General features: G+C 34.3%; 1 protein-coding gene across 1 annotated transcript in view; it reads left to right on the top strand.

Annotated features, from left to right (window-relative positions):
• The first annotated feature begins 632 nt into the window (after window positions 1-632).
• LOC137245505 (alpha-N-acetylgalactosaminidase) overlaps window positions 633-18,088 on the top strand; it is a 30,418-nt gene continuing 12,962 nt past the window's right edge. Inside the window, exons 1-8 of the mRNA XM_067776293.1 lie at window positions 633-1,671; window positions 9,874-10,051; window positions 10,129-10,389; window positions 11,640-11,801; window positions 11,873-12,012; window positions 12,224-12,334; window positions 12,415-12,529; window positions 13,937-14,012. Of these exons, the coding sequence (XP_067632394.1) occupies window positions 1,517-1,671; window positions 9,874-10,051; window positions 10,129-10,389; window positions 11,640-11,801; window positions 11,873-12,012; window positions 12,224-12,334; window positions 12,415-12,529; window positions 13,937-14,012 (1,198 nt within the window). The 5' untranslated portion in view covers window positions 633-1,516. The remainder of the gene's footprint in view (window positions 1,672-9,873; window positions 10,052-10,128; window positions 10,390-11,639; window positions 11,802-11,872; window positions 12,013-12,223; window positions 12,335-12,414; window positions 12,530-13,936; window positions 14,013-18,088) is intronic.

Raw genomic sequence — 18,088 nt, 5'->3', positions numbered from 1 at the left:
GGGAGTCCAAGGAGAGGAGATAGATAAGGGTGTTAGATGCGTTGGTTCCACATTGCAATTGAAAAGATGGTTGGTGTCATATGGGGACACATTTCAAGCAGGAAATACGGATAAAAGGGGGTTGATTCTGGATAAGTAAGAGTTTTACTTATTATTCTATCCAGATCGAAGTTGAGCTAGAGTGAAGCGCGTCCCCCTAGGTAGGTTGCTTTCCTCAACTGCGAGTTCTGTATATTTGTCTTTAAGAACGAGGTTGACCGGGCCATCTCTGGCGTAGTAGTCAGAAGCCTTTTTGTGGATGTCTCTGAGGGCCTTTTGATGCTCATTATATTCTTGAGGCGGAGTTCTTAAATGTCTTAAGTTTCGAATAATGCATACTGCGGTCTACTAATGCTCTACGCCACTGTAAAATCAGGCAGTAAGTAGAAGGCACCAGCACATAACAAAATGTGTAGTCAAATTCTTGCTTATGACTTCTCACATACAAGACGTCCCGGTTTGTGTGTGCTGAGCGGCTTAGTTTTATATTTTGTATTTTCGTATTCCATCTTCTCCTGCATCGGGGACTCCTTATACGTAAATACAAGTATTACGTTGTCGTTTGATTTAATTGAATGGGGAAATTGAGTTCGTGCTTTAGCTTGAGCTCGTGAGGTTGGATAAATGCATTTGCCTGCAATAATGTCTAGTTAGTAATATTTAATTAAAAGTGGGAGCGCTTAAAGAAAAGAAGTCCGAAATTAACAAATTACATATTTATAGAGAGTGAAAACGGCGAGAGAGAGAGTGATATATGAACAAGAGAAGAATGAAAGAAAAAATTTAAATAATTAAATTAAATTGCGATAAAGAGCGCAAACAACGTTGAACTTCAATACAGAATCTAAACTTAAACTGATAAGACTGTGCGCGGTCACATTTAGCTCGCAACATTATGTAGTGTGTCAACGTAAAGTGGATGTTTGTTGTTGTTGTCGAGCTAAAATGTTATAGAAGTGTGCGGGCACTTCGTGTATAGATTGCCGCCGTATTTTTTTTTTAGTTTTAAATTAGAATTAGAGTATATTGGCTGATATCTAATAAGGTCTACACACCCCATGAACCGTACACCACTTGCACCAGCACCCGAAAAAAGAAAGGGAACGAAGAAAATAAGTTACTTATCTAGTCGCTGCAAAAACATATGTATATAAACCACTTACATCCATTGAACAAGAATAAATATTAAATGTACAAGCGACTGCTAAGTGCGAAACTAAAAAATTGGCTGCGAAAAAGGACTTCGAAACAGTAAGGAGCCAAAAGGATAATAAAATAATTATTTAAAATACTGCCGTAGAAAAAAGTGATATTCCAAATTAAATTATTATTAAAAAAAAATATTAAAATTATTATATAAAAAATCTTACAAAAATATAAAAAAATATTTAAAAAAATTATATAAAAAAATTAAATATATTAATTAAAAGTAATTAAGCAAAAAAAAAAAATAATATACTAAAAAGCCATAAACAAAATGCTGTTCAAAATACTATTTCCACTCTTGCTCTCGTACCATGCTACACAAGCATTGGAAAATGGTTTAGCAAGGACACCGCCAATGGGTTGGATGCATTGGGAACGTTTTCGCTGCATTACAGACTGTAAAAAATATCCAAATGAATGCATAAGGTGCGTATTTTTCTATGTGTGTATGTGTGTTAGAGTATTCTTTGGTGAAGTTATGAAAGTGTGTTCGGTGGCCGAATCGCATTTCAAGTGGTTGTGCTACCCAGTTCTAACGGTTATTGGGTTTTTTTTTTTAAGTTTTGAAATTTTATTTTTTTCTTTGAAAGTTTTAGAATATACCCGCAATAGGTCATGCGTGTCGTAAAACGCCATTGAAATGTATATTCCTGACTACGGTTGATTACTTAACTGGCAGTGAATTGGTGCCCTTCATGATCTGAGTAGGATAGGATTACAAAATATTTTCTATCCATAAGGGTTTGTGTGAGAAGCGTAAATGTTGCCTTTATGAAGGATGAGGTTAAGAAACTAAAATTTAGATTTTACTGTCCTTCCTGCTTTGTTCTGCTATTCCTGGTGACACATTTTCAGTGCCTCAATCCCGCCATCGATAAGGTCAAAATGAGTATTGTGATCAGTCTGAAGAAGGATGATACGGCGGAGCAAAATTTAACTGCATTTGCTCGACCTTCGCTAGGGCCAGTTATATTATGAGTAATATGGTTGACTAAAATGGTTTAAGTCGTATACTCGAACGAAAATTTCATACAATCCAATACAAAAAGATTGTTATCACATCCCTTTATTGTGATGCAGGTTATCCTTTTGCTCAAAAAACGTTGTTCATTATAATGGAACACTTGCAACTAGATGTCATTATCCATAAAATGGCAAAGATTTAGATAGACCTTGTATCTAATAAAGGTAATACCTTGCAATTGTACACCCGATTACAAGCTAATTTGGTATGAAAGATTCGGCACTGAAGTATTTGGGTTGGAAACATGGAGTTGTTTCGTTGGGCAATTAGATCCGTGTGTTTGACACCATGAGGTTGAGCCTCAAGAGGCAGTTACTCACGTTAAGCATATATATTATAATTGCTATTCTGCATTGAGAATAATTTTACGGTATAAGGATTTAGATCAGAAGTGTTGGCCTAACTGCCTACATATTATCTTCTGCTAGAAAATAATTGGTTAGAAGATGTCCCCTGTGATCAATTTTATGTTACTTAGCTCGGCATTGAACGCCATTTTTACCTAGAGTGCAATTTTTCAAAGTTTTACAAGCTGGGACGGAAAATAATAACTATTTTTTTTCGGAGTCGAAAAAGTCCTGGTTAAAAAATTGTCCTAGGTGCAAATGCTTGAGTTCCCAGGTATCCTTAAAGCAATATCATGTCGAATCATGCATCCTTTTTATTTTTCGAACTTTTTCCATAAAAGTTCACATATAAAAGTAAAATCTGTATTTTTATTTTTTTTAGTCCGATAGAACTAGTTAAACTCGGCCTTTTAAAAATAAAAGTCCGGAAATAAAAGTTAAATCCGGACTTTTATTTTTTAAGGCCAAAATAAAAGGCCCGTTTGATAACAAAGAAACGGCTTATCCGAATTAAAGAAAAAAATGTTTGTTTCTGATAAGCCGTTTGTTTGTTAACAAGCGGGACTTTTATTTTGGCCTTAAAAAATAAAAGTCCGGATTTAACTTTTATTTCCGGACTTTTATTTTTAAAAGGCCGAGTTTAACTAGTTCTATCGGACTCAAAAAATAAAAATCCGAAAATAATTTTTACCTTGATCCAAATATATTAAAAGTGCAAAATTAATAGTTTTGCAAGGAATTATATTATGAAAGGAATAACAGTTTCGGCCCTGTAAACAAGTAAGGTGTTTCGAAGAAGATGCAGCCAACTACGAATCAACAGCAATTGCATAAGCATTATTAACGAACCAAAATACTAAACATCCAAAAAATAGCAAGTGAAAAGTTGTTTGTGTAACGAATAGTTCTTTGTTGTCTAAGGTCCGGTTTTTCAGGGAGAGTTTAAACTACAGTTAAAGTTGAGTGCAATTTAACCCTGCCACTTCGGCCGCTTCAGCTAAAACGAGCAGCAAACTTTTATGTTATCTAACAAAGTGGCAAACTCTACTTTTGGCACAAATAAACATAATGAGCCAGTCTTAAAAGTTCCAAATCGTTTGGGCAACAGTCGGGGTGGTACCAGAAGATATAAGCAGTGCCAGCTTGTGGATATCGATGGACTGAAGAATTTGGCTAATGCTACTTTTGTTAGCTCCTTCAATTTGGAAGCTCATATTTTAAAATAACAATGTTGCATAACCGTATTCATACAAAAAAGTTAAATGATCTCAAAACCTTCTAAAGCTTGTATATATTCAAGTTTAATGTTATTGAAATATTTTAACGGTTTATTAACCTTTTGTTGTTAGGAAAGCCGCGTACGTAAAATTAGAAAATAAACAATCAACGACTTACAAAGATGACATGAAATAAAAATGTGTTCAGTTTTGATTGGGATTCTATTTGTATTTAATAATTGTATAGATATGTATGTCCATTAGGGTGGGTCCATTTGTATGGACGAAAGTTAATCGATATCGCGCCATCGATTTTTCTATAGAATTTTGGCTCAGGAAAAAAGTTCTACTACGTATACCCAAAAAAATTATTTTCGAGCCTGCGAAATTTCATTTTTTTACTTTTTTTCGACTTTGATTTCTAAGGTTTTTTCCATGACCTGCTAAAAAAGTTTTCATATGTACACACAATGTAAATGTCGGCTAAAAACGTTGTCGATAACAGTTTTTTGAAAAAAAAATATTTTTTTTACATACATCGAAATTTCACAATCAAATGAAAATTTTACAATCAAATGAAAAGTTTTTAGTAGGTCATGAAAGAAACCTTAAAATCAAAGTCGAAAAAAAGTAAAAAAAAAAAAATTTCGCAGGCTCGAAAATTATTTTTTTGGGTATGCGTAGTGGAACTTTCTTCCTGGGCCCAAATCCTATCGAAAAATCGATGGCGCGATATTGGTTAATAAATCGACCCAGTCTAATGCCATATCTATAGATGTATGTACAGTAGTGGGCATAAGAATTGCTTATCAGCAGACATAAAAGGGACTCATGAAAGCATATAAACTTATAAGGTGTAAAGTTATATCCATTTACACACACTGTTATAAGAACGCACCTAGTAATATTCTTGATAAACTTAATTGTTTATCAGCTGTATTATTGGCAAAAAAATTTTTTTTAAATTTAAAATAAAAAAATGCCAATATTAAGTGAAAAATCAAAACTAAAACGTCTTTACTAAGATATACTTGGGGATGACTTGCTGATGTTGGATATTTTTGATGAAAATGCCTGCTGTAATATCTGCAAGGTTGCATTCCTTTGAGTTTACCGCGTTTACACAATGAAATGTGCGCGTAAATTTATACAAATTGTGTAAATGATTTTGCATACAAAATTTGACAGCTCGTTTACGCACAAGATAAGGCATTTATAAGGTTACATGAGTCCCTTTTTGACTAATTTAAATATTTAAATAAATAAAACGATGAAAAATATTCGACATTTTCCATACTCTTAATATAATCAAAAGAAATACTTTAAACTGAAACATTTAAAGTTATTTTCTATGGACCCTTTTTTCGAGTGTAAGTTCAAACTTCAGTTTAAGTTGGCTTAAAGCAGGGTTAAACTCAATTTAACTTTAACTGACGTTAACTACTGAGCAGTTTTTTAGTCACAGTTTAACGCCGCCTCGGGGGTAGGCTTTTTTGTAGGGCAACATTGTGTTTTTATTATCTAAATAGATACGGCAACAGCTGGATTTTGTTTACCCAACAAACATGGAAATAATATTTCTCCAGCCTTAGAGAAATATATATCAAGTTCCGGAGCTGATATCCAACATCATGCTCTAATATTCTCAAACCGGATAGTTCTCGAGTTGATCTCCAACTTCATTCTCCAATCACTATCCAACCTTAGAGAAATTTTGTAAAATGTATAGTTCTCCAGTTGATTTCCGACGTCATTCTCCAAATATTTTCCGACTTTAGGGAGATTTTGGGAAATGTACAGCTCTCAAATTAATATCCAACACATATTTCCAGTTTATATCCTACACTGGATATCAAGCTTAGGTGGTACTACCAATGCCAAGAGCTGTTTATTGTGAGAAATAAACACCTGGTTGATAGCAGTAAAGAAACGCTATTACTTAAAAATAAGTTATATATATTTTATTTTATTTTATTTTCGAGAAAATAAAATAAAGCATTGTAATCTTACATTTCAGTCCACTTGTAAAACCACACATAAAATACAAGTTTGGAACTATCTGTTCTTCAACTTAAGAAATAGCATTTTTCCTTTAAAAAAATTACCTTTTTTGCTGAGAACATTATGATTCTCAAGTTGAGTCACTATTTCGAAACAACTTTTGAGATTTTAGAAGTATGCCTTGTTATAACCATGAGCTGTAATGATACTTAAGCTCAAATGCTTGTTGGGTATATTCGACGGCATTGCCAACAAATAAGTGATAGGTTAACTAGAGTTTAACCCTACCAGATCGGCCGCTTAAGCTCAGCTTAAACTTCAGTTAAAATATATTGAAAAACTGTGGAATAAGTTCAAGCGTAGTTTAGCTGACAAACTGAGTTGAACTTGTACTGAAAAACCGGGCCGCAATCTTAGGCAGTACAGTGGCGTAAATTTTACGAACATTAGCGAAACCACGCAAATAGAATAATTTTTCACACATGTTTACGATCCTTAGACATTTAACGCGTTTTTCGAAGCATTCGCGAGTTTGAAAGATTTTCTGTGTTGGATTAGACATAGAGAGGTTTCAATGGAAGTTATTCGGTTATCTTTAAAATAAACTGCCAGTTAGCGACAATCAAAGATAGGAAAAACACTGCCTTAAAGGTGGATTTTTCAAGTAGTCTAACGGAGTATTCGTGACGTGTTTAAGGAAACTTCTTAGTCTCATTATTACTCCAAAAAGTGTTAGTATTTAAGAACTTGCATTATAAAATAAGGAAGCTACAATTCAAGTACAGAAAATTACGAAAAAGATGTGCTTGAAAGGAACCTTCGTAACACAGGAAATGACCATATGCACTCTTACCTATAAGTTACTCTTATGTTTTTTAAATTATTTCGAAAATTCTTCCAATTTGCAATAGAAAGCAAATCGCGAATTAAATATCTGTTACGAAAAAAAAAGTTTTAATATAAATACTTTTATAGAAAATTAACACCTCCAGTCATCGAAAAAAAGTCAATAATTTATCAGCAGTTAAAAATCATATAACTAGTCAGGTTTTTAATATTTCATGTTAAACAAATATTTATTGAACCTTTAATTTCAACAGATTCAAGCTAGGAAACCAATAAAAACTAGACAAATAAAAGGCGCAATAGCCTCCGAAGAGTTCTTAGGCCGAGCTTCCCTTACAATGGCATCTGCAAATCAATTTTCTCTAAAAAGCTTTTCATGGCAGAAATACACTCAGAGTGTTTGCCAAATCACTGACGAGGGGCGATTCCCCACTTCGAAACACATTTTGCTAATTGAAAAAAACTTGTCTCTAAATTTTTGATGTTACTTTGCCCGGGAATTGAACCCACGATCTTCGGTGTGGTAGTCGGAGCACGCTACCACCACACCACGGCGGCCGCAATTAAGTTTATATGAAACCAACTATTATATACATAACTGTGTGCCTTTAGAACGATCTACTGAGAACGTTCTAATACAATAGTTGAAACCATAGTTAAAAAGCGACACTGTAATATTTTAAAATATGTACCTCCCTCGCAACTGTGAGAGCATACATGCACATGTATGTACGTTTATATGCTTCCGAGTATATATAAAGTCGAGATCTAATAAAAGTAAATATGCGCTAATCAGTAAGTTGACATGAAATCGTTTTGCTATTCAATTCAGCTCAGATGTTCAATTATGTTTTTAATTATAAGGAGGACGTATTCATACACGTTCATCTAATATCTTTTCAATGAATGTTTAATATCATCCAATAAACAAATGAAAATAAAATAAAAAAATTGTATGCACTTGCTTTATATAAATGGGCAAAAACAATAAGTGTTTCCTTATATAAAGACATATTCTTGCTAAACTTTGATTTTTAAATTTTGACATAGAAATTGCAACAATATTTATGAGAAGTAAAAATATAAAGGTGGAGCGCAATTGATTGACTAATAATATCTCCTTTCCTACCAACTTTCCAATTCAAAGAATATGCGCTCCACTTTTATATTTTTACTTCTCATAAATATTTTTACAATTTCTATGCCAAAATTTAAAAATCAAAGTTTAGCAAGAATATGTCTTTATATAAGGAAACATTTGTCGCTGATTTTTGTCCATTTATATAAAGGAAGTGCTTAAAATTTTTTTATTTTATTTTTATTTTCTCCTTTTCTTACATTTTCTCGGTGTCTTCACCTATCTGTTAAGTTTTATGCTTGTAGCTCAATGCGAACTTACATAAAAATCAATCCCAAAATTCCCTCGGTTCCGTTTGATTTTTTTAAATATCTCAGTCCGTGCGCCTCCTAGCGAAACTTTTTATATTGTGTCATCGGCTGTCATCGACCTGTGAATTAAGTTCTAAACTTTTAGCCTCTAGCTCATCGAGAAGTTACTTAAAACCCGGTTTCAAATTTCCAAATTTTTATCTAATTTTTTCGATCCGTGCGCCACCTAACGGAATTTTTTCTCCTTTTGTTCCTTTGTCACGGTGTCTTAACCTGTTTCTGAGGTTTCATGTTTGTAGTTGAGAAGTTACTTTAAAATGGATCTCAAAACACAAAAGTTTCAAATTCTTATCTAAATATTTCGATCCGTGCGCCACCTAACGAAATTTTTTTCTCCTTTTCTTAAATCTTATATCTTATCCTATCTGTGAAGTTTTACAGTTGTAGCTCAATGAGAACTTACATAAAAATCAATCCCGAAATTCCCCCCGTTCCGTTTGATTTTTCTAAATATCTCAGTCCGTGCGCCTCTTAGCGTAACTTTTTGTAACGTGTCATCGGCTGCCCTCTGAATTAAGTTTGAAATTTCAAGTCTCTAGCACATCGAGAAGTTACTTAAAAGCTGGTTTGAAAATTTTCAAATTCTTATGTAATTATTTCGATCCGTACCACATCACAAGAGATCCCGCTAATACATAGCTGGATGAGGAATTGCTTAACCGTCATGCCACCGCTAACCTTCATACCGCCGCGGCGCTTACAAGAGATCCCGCTAACACGTAGAGGGTTGTGAATACCACAATTATTTTTTCCAGAATTTACATAACGTGGAAAATATAAGTTTGTAGGGGAAAAGCCTTAATTAATCATATTGTAGAACTTACTTACTTAATTGGCGTTTAACCGTTTAAACGGATATACCCGTCCAACATGGCGCGCCAGTCGCTTCCTCGTTGGGTTACCTGGCGCCGCCCTAATTATTTTGCCTAGCCAGCGTTTTTAATTCGCTGGACTACGTTGACATCTGCGTCAAGCTCGTTACTTTGCACAGACGTATACGTTTTGCGGGGAAACTAAATGCAGTAAAAGCGGCATATAGGGAGCTCCTTTTCGTGCTGTTGAAAGTGGCTTTAAGATCGACAAAGAGATGATGTGTAAAATTTTTGTCTCGGTTTTTTTCTGAAGATTTGACACAGTGAAAATCTGGTCGATGGTAGATTTACCAGGTCTGAAGCCGCCCTGATAAGCTCCAATCAGCTGATTCATGGTGAGTTTCAATATTTCGCACAGTACGCTTGAGAGAACCTTATACGCGATATTAACAAGGCCGATTCCACGATTGTTGGCGCAGTTTGCAGGATCTTCCTTCTTGTAGACTGTGCAAAGAACACTAATGGAGTTTTAATTTCTGAAAATAATGCCGCTCTGTTATTTCCCTCCAAACGTCAGGCTGCACTCAGTCGACCATATTTTGCAAAGAAGCCGATGCATGCGCCATACCAACTCCTGTCCGCCGTATTTGAATAGCTCCGAAGGCAAAATCCATCAGCGTCCGCACCCTTATGCATGAATAATAAAAAATGAAAATACAAATTTCCAAATAAAAGAACTATAAGTTTGGCCTACAAGGGGGATAGATGATCTGGTTACCGTGCTTAGAGTCGAAAGAGGGTCGAACTGTTATGTATTGTATTGGAAATCGAGAGCCATAAAAAGATACTTGTTATTTACCTCGCTCTATAGCCTTTATTATCAATTTCATTTAATTTTATCTGATTTTTAATTTCATTTTTAATTTTTTTAGTGAGGACCTTTTCAAACGCACCACTGATCTATTGGTATCCGAAGGCTATGCAGCTGCCGGCTATGAATACGTTATCATTGATGATTGTTGGTTGGAAAAGCAGCGCGATAATGTCACAAATAAATTAGTAGAAGATAGGCAGCGATTTCCTAGTGGGCTTAATCATTTAGCTGACTATGTAATTGACTATAATTTGAATTTTTTTGTTAACAAAATAAAACAACTGTTCTAACACACATACACATATACATACAGATACATAATGCGGGCCTAAAATTTGGCTTATATGAAGATTATGGTACACATACCTGTGGTGGCTATCCGGGTGTAATCGACAACTTGGAATTGGATGCGAAAACTTTCGCAGATTGGGATGTGGATTATGTAAAACTAGATGGTTGTTATGCTGATCCCGAAAATATGATTGCTGGATATGTGAAATTTGGAAATCTATTAAATCAAACCGGTCGTCCAATGGTCTATTCATGCAGTTGGCCTGCATATCAAGAATATTTAGTAAGAAATAAAATTAGACAGCTAAATGAAAGATCTCGTCATCAAGGCTACCTTTGCGAAAACATTCTATCTCAGAAATTTTTAGAACGTGCTATTTCAAAATCAGCCCAATTCTAAACAAAAATTCTGTGCGAGTTTTTCCCTTCTCCCATTCCTCGTAATCTAAATAAAAATTCCTTGTGAGTTTTTTAACTTCTCCCTTTCCTCCTATTTTGAACAATGTTCGAAAAAGCGGAAACCGGTTATGGGAGCAAAGTAGGTATTATGAATGTGAGTGAGAGGGAGATTTCTATGCCATTTCTTAGGAGTTTTTTCACTTGTTAAATTAAAGGGAATGCATCAAAATAGTTAAAGGAAATTGGTTATTTTAAGAAAGAACACTTATTTGTATAAATTTGTGCTAAAATATGTACATTATATCACAATATTCTTTATTTTAAGTCGAAAAGTATATCATAAGTAACGGAAGAACTCTTGGTATATTTGATGCAGCCATCCAGAAATTGCGCAAGGATTTTTTAAGAAGGCTTAAATAGATTTTGACATATGTATGACGAAAAGCGAATTCAACTCGACTTGGCCGCCAGAATATTACTTTGCTGAATGGAAGCAGGCAACTCCGGCGGATTTATGTTATCCCGCCGTCTTCTTCTTCTTATGTTCATCTGTTGATGTTACTGTGGCACCAATTCGTTACCCATTTCAGTGAATACCATATGAAATGCAATACTGTGCATTGTTTATACTTTATTTCTTAATTTCAAACGAATTCGCAACAATAATTAAACTTTTCAATTTTTTAAAATGCGCAACGAAATTTCAATTGACAAAACAGCTGACTTCGAAAATTCGAAATTCCTATTCCCCAATTATTGTTCTCCCTAGGAGAAAAGATTTGGAGGCATTTTTCCGCGGGAATAAAAAAATCGGCGAGAACAAAGTTCCGAGGGAATATTTAGAATTGGGCTGAATAAGTTTTAAAGCAGAATTCATTGAGAAACGGCCTATATCATAACATGTTCCATAAATGCCCTTAGTCGAATGAACAAGTTTCGAATTTGCATTATCCAGCTGATGTTTTGGGATACGATGATCTTCGAAGTTCTTCTAAATTCTGAGATAGTTCGTTTTTAAAAAAATGGGCGCTATTTAGGCGGATGGGTTCTGAAAAGTCCATTCTTCAACTAATTATAATCGAGGATCCTAAAGAGTTCCAATTAACACATCATTTTAAAAAACCTTCATTCTAGCCTGACTTTGCGGCACTAAAGAAAACTTGCAATTTATGGCGTAATTGGGATGATATTGAAGATTCCTTTGAATCGGTTGCCCAAATTATGGACTACTTTTCGAAAAACCAAGACTACATACAACCCCATGCTGGACCTGGACATTGGAATGATCCTGATATGGTGTGTTCCAGTATCTAATCTTCTTACTTATAATATTTTTTTTGTGCAACTTCTTTTTTTACTTTATACAGTTAATACTTGGCAATTATGGATTGAGTTACGACCAAAGCAAACTACAAATGGCAGTGTGGGCTATTATGGCAGCACCATTGATTATGTCAAACGATTTGGCTGTGGTACGTCCTGAAATTAAGGCAATTTTGACAAATCGGTTAGTATAAATAACGTACTTGTGATTCCAACTTTGTTTAGCTGGGACGCACTTGACAATGCCGGTTTCAACATATCGATGTTTTAGAAAATCAGATAAGGTGCAACCCAGACTAGTTAAATTCATACGGATATTAAAGAAATCCTTATTTCTACTAACTAAGCTGATTTGAATATTAAAAACTATATATTTATTCCATTAACTTCGACAGTGATATCATTGCTGTTAATCAGGACGCGCTCGGTATTCAAGGACGGCGTGTGCTTATCAAAAAAAACATTGAAGTTTGGACACGTCCAATTTTACCAAAAACTTCCGCAGGGTATGTTGATTCAAAAGTAAACCACATTTAGAAATACATACTAATACTTTTTTTCTCTTTCAATTACTTTTATTTTATAGCGAACATTCATATGCAGTCGCATTTGTAAGTCGTCGTACCGATGGTGCTCCCTATCCCATCAGCTTTAACCTAAAAGACATGGGCTTACGCAATCCAGGAGGTTATGATGTTGTTGTAAGTTTTGACTTTTGTATAAATATATTTTTATTTTCTAAGCAATTCGTTGTAAAACAATCGATTTGTCGAATATCAGCTGGCAAAGTAAAAGTTCCAATCAGTGAGTTACATTTAATCGGCTGATGTTATCAGCTGATAGTACAGAAAACAGCTGTTGAAACTTTACTCTGTAAAGAGATATACAGCCAATTTTGTCGACAGCCGCTATTGGTGAATGGCTCGAATGCGATTTTATCCCAAGACTCTAAATTTTTCAATTGCAAAAGTTTAACTATTCCCCAATTATAAAAACCTCCATGTACTTTATTGAATTTCTGAGATAGCAAAGTTAATGTAAATGCCGTATCTGGTTTGGTAACCACACATTTTTCGTATTGTACCATCTGTATTGCAAATCTGCGGTGCAATTTATCTCACGATTTGTCTCTAAACTTAATTTAAAAGAAATGACGGTATATAAAACGCCCTCCCTCTCAGAAATTTGTTCTAAAACGTCCCATCTCGGAGATATTTTCAGTTGTAATATTACATTTTTGTAACAAATTCTGAAACTGGGCGTAATGCATCCAAAAATTTTAGATAGAGTTTGTTTTTTTTAAAGTCTGAAATGAGGATTCTTCAAAACCAATTCTGCGACATGGAAATATACTCTAATAAAAAAAATAGATACTAGGCGCGATATACCTCCGAAAAGATTTAGGCCGAGCTTTTCTTCCAACGCCCCTTTTAATTTTTCCTGTAAATTAGCTGGACGGGACCTACATGTTTTACGACGGCTCCGAACGGCATCTGCTAGGCAAATAAGTTTTCACTGAGAAGCATTTCACGGTAGAAATACACTCGGAGGATTTGCCAAATCATTTTCGTAAGGCGACACCTCTTAGAAAAACTTTCTCCTAATTGGAAAAAACTCCTTTCTGAATATCTGATGTTGTTTTGCCTGGTATTATAATTTTGGTTGGATAGCTGTAGTACGTAATGACATAAAGGATAGATATAGACTACGTCATATCGAAATCAGCACAAAAAAATTTTTATTCAGTTATGTCCACCGTTTATCCGTCTGAGATATGAGCCAGAATATATTGGTATTGAAAATGAGCGAAATCGAACGATAACCACTTTTTCGATATCGAAAATTTATAAAAATGGAAAAAGTACGATAGTTTCATACCAACAACATAAAGTGATGAAACTCGATACGTGGGGACCTCATGGCCCAAAATATAAATTTCGTAAAACTATTGAAAATGCGTTTAGCAACTTGTATTTTTATTATTGATAATTTTTTTTATTATTGATAAATATTTTAAAACCTGATTCATACTTAGAAAGCCTGCAACTTCTATATCATTATCTCACAATTTTTTCTATACTAAACATAAATTCTCTCTTTACTTTCAGAACCTATTCGATAACCGAGAAAGACTGGGATTATATAAGTCTTTGGATTCATTTGATACGCGTATAATTCCAAACGGTAAATAAACATATTATTACATAACATCATTCATATCCTCATACGTATGTACATATGTATATAATTTTCTAGGTTTTACTAGTAGAACACGAATGTTAGTATTTGTTCTCGACGTATAAGCAATTATCTCTTTAATCCATGTTTTGTCAACCTACCAAACTTTGAGAGCCTTCGCCGCTTTATGCAGTTTTTAACGAATTTCCGCAGTTATTCCAAATATTTTTGCAATACAGTTTCGTAAAAAAAATCAAAATTTCTGGATACCCTATTCGTATGCTTTTTTATACTCAGCGTGCTTTGCACACAGAGTATATTAACTTTGATTGGATAACGGTTGGTTGTACAGGTATAAAGGAATCGAGATAGATATAGACTTCCTATATCAAAATTATCAGTATCGAAAAAAAATTGATTTAGCCATGTCCGTCCGTCCGTCCGTTAACACGATAACTTGAGTAACTATTGAGATATCTTCACCAAATTTGGTACACGGGCCTCTCTGGACCCAGAATATATTGGTATTGAAAATGAGCGAAATCGGATGATAACCACGCCCACTTTTTATAAATATGATTTTTTGGAAAACACAAAAAACCTGAATATTTAGTAAATAGTACACGGCCACCGTGGTGTGATGGTAACGTGCTCCGCCTACCATACCGAAGACATTGGGTTCACACCTCGGGCAAATCAACATCAAAAATTTTAGAAATAATGTTTTTCAATTAAAAGAAAATTTTTTTAAGCGGCGTCGCCCCTCGGCAGTGTTCGGTAAGCGCTGCGGATTTATTTCTGCCACGAAAAGCTCTCAGTGAAAACACATCTGCCTTGCAGATGACTTTCGGAGTCGGCATAAAACATGTAGGTCCCGTCCGTCCAATTTGTAGGGAAAATCAAGAGGAGCACGACGCAAATTGGAAGAGAAGCTCGGCCCTAGATCTCTTCGGAGGTTATCGCGCCTTAGATTTATTTGTTTTATTTATTAATACACCTAGAATGTTGAAATTTGACACGTGGACTAATATTGAGACTCTTGATAAAAATTTGAAAAAAAATAAAATGTTTAAAATGGGCGTGGCACTGCCCACTTGTGATAAAATAAATTTTACAAATATTATTAATCATAAATCAAAAATCGTTAAACCTATCGTAACAAAATTCGGCAGCGAGGTTGCCTTTACTATAAGGAATGCTTTGAAGAAAAATTAACGTAATCGGTTAAGGACCACGCCCACTTTTATATAAAAGATTTTTAAAAGGGTCGTGGACGGATAAAATATGCTATATATTTGCAAAAAAGAGCTTAAAATCAGTGGTATTTCATTTCCCAAGTAGATTTATAACAATAAATAGGAACAACTTCAAATTAAAAAAAATGGGCGTGGCATCGCGCCTTTTATGACTAACCAATTTTCTATGTCTCGGGAGCCATAACCCGAAGAAAAATTTACGGATCGTAATAAAATGTGGACGAGATCGGTTAAAGACCACGCCCACTTTTTTATAAAAGATTTTTAAAAGGGTCGTAGACGAGAATAATAAGCTATAATTTAGCAAAAAATGGTTTTGAATCAATGATATTTCACTTATCAAGTTTTATTTTATGAGGAAATGGGGAAACATTTTTTTAAACCGGCGGTGCCACGTGCTATGTAGAAAAGAAATTTATCTGAAATGAAATGTACAATTGAAGCTCACACTGAGTATATAATGTTCCGCTACACCCGAACTTAGACACCTTTACTTATTTTTTATAAATTTTCACTTACAACTTTTAATTATTACAAATGAAAAACTGGTTTTGCAACTACCAATATTTGGTACTTAATATTTTAGGATTCATGAGCTTAACACCGGCTTATAACAACTGAATATTCAATTATTATGTTTGTTTAAGAAAGAAAGTTGAAAAGAAAGAAACATTTACTGTCATATTGCGATGGTACCATTTCGAAAACCGCCACGTAATCATCATCAGGCAATTTCGTAATGTTATCAAAGGTTTGACCGAGATTCGAACCGCGAATTAAACTGCAGTAGCCTTAACCACTAGGCTATCCTTCTTGTATTTGTTTTCTTGCCTATTTCAGTTTATCTAATTTTTACACTTACAACACAATTGAGACATTATGTCTCTATATTAATTTGTGTGTTATGTAGATTTGTTTTTGTAAATTTCCTTTTTCATTTCGGGTGTTAAGCTCATGAATTTTTAAATATTAAGTATAAATTGAACACACCATCAAACAAAACAAACAAACTATTAATATTTTGGCAAAACTTTTGACTATTTTTCATACTTTTGTATAACACTAAGGAAGAGTGATCATGTCCTACAAAAATTGATAACTCTGATAGCATCGCATTTCAAATGTTTTCTAAATAATTCTCTAATCCAATTCTAACCTAGTTCTATAATCTAGTTCTCGATTATAGATGCATTAGAGAGCTAACGTTAGGTACTGTTTATGCTGGGATGGTAGTAGCGTGCTCCGCCAAACACATTGAAGGTCTTGGGTTAAAGTCCCTCACAAAGCAACATCAACAATTTAGAAAAAAGTTGTTTCAATTGGAAGACAAGTTCTTCTAAGCGGGATCGCCCCTAAGCAGTGGTTTTACAAACAGCCCTAGTGTATTTCTGTTGGCACTATACATGTAGGTTCCGTCCCTCTAATTTGTAGGACAAACTAAAAACAAGCACAACGGCAATTGGAAACGAAGTTTAGGCTTAAATTTCCTTGGAGGTAAAACGCGCCAAGTATTGTTTTTTAAATAGTGGCACCGCTTTTTAAAAAGCTCGATCAGTGCGACATCCAGCGATACCTATTGCCAAAGTAAAATCCTATTTTGGTAAAATATCGCCTCTTTAAAGGCTCTGGAAACTTGCCATATTCATAACGCCCAATTCGTAACCATATTTTCACTTAATCATAGATAAATGTATATTGGCAGCGCTTATTGGTGCCTTAACCTAAAAAATTTCATAACTTCATAAAATAGAAAATACGAAAAATTTCAAACGAAAAATACAATCCCCAAAATATGAATGAATTCGCCAACGCAAAAATGTATATTTATTTAATTTATATGAAAACCGAAATTTTTGGTTGAGCTCAAGGCCGGGTTTTCTTAAATAAAACACTTGGATGTGTATTTTATTTTGTCTTTATTTTTAAATATTTCGACTTCAGTCTGAAGTCATCCTCAGGACTGGAAATAACATAAAACATAATTATTAAAATCAAAAAAGGCATCAACAAACATTCATTACTTATATCTTAAGCTACGCTTTGAAGACTAAAAAATCTCTACAATAGTTAAGTTTTTTTATTTATTTTAGTTAAGTTTAATTTATATGTATTTAACTAATTGGTTGGCTATGGTATCGTTATGACTAAGGCGTTATTCTATGGCTTCAGTAATATATTAAATTGACTTCCATAGAATTCGTTAGATCAGCTGTTTTACACGGAGTAGTCACTCTGCAGTTTTGTTTTCATCTTATGTTCTATTCATACACGAGGGAACTTTAAAGATCAAAATTTGGTCTCACAACTTAATTCATTTACATGGGTCAAACTTTCATTGCATTCAATAAAAAATATTTATTTAATCAGAATTATAACAACTTATTTTTATTTGATACGATAAATAAATATAATCAATTTTACTACTGAGCGGCATATCACCATATCTAAACTGCTGGTTCGAAAGCGCCCAGTCGAGTTAGGGTGATATTCTAATCAACATTCAATCTCTAATAACACCCACATCCAGGCCCGTCGAGAGGGGGGGGGGGGGATGGGGGATTCTCCCGGGCCCGGGGTTTCTGAGGGGGCCCGCGATTTAGATGTACTAAGACATTATTTTTTAATTCAGGAGGTTCTTTAGTTGTTCCAAGTGCAAATTTTAAGCCGAATTTCAAAAGCAACGAATATTGATAATGATTTTTTTCCTGGGCCTTCGAACAGTGAGGAGACAGTAAAAACATCAAATAAGAATGTATGTTTACATGAATCCGAAATCATAAAGTCTTCGTGGTGACACGGATGAAGGTTGATATTCAAAAAGTCTTC

Source organism: Eurosta solidaginis, chromosome 3 (genome assembly GCF_040869045.1).
Source record: "Eurosta solidaginis isolate ZX-2024a chromosome 3, ASM4086904v1, whole genome shotgun sequence".
Lineage (NCBI taxonomy): Eukaryota > Metazoa > Arthropoda > Insecta > Diptera > Tephritidae > Eurosta > Eurosta solidaginis.
Note: the sequence above shows the minus strand (reverse complement) of the source record. Positions and strands in the feature narration are given on the sequence as shown.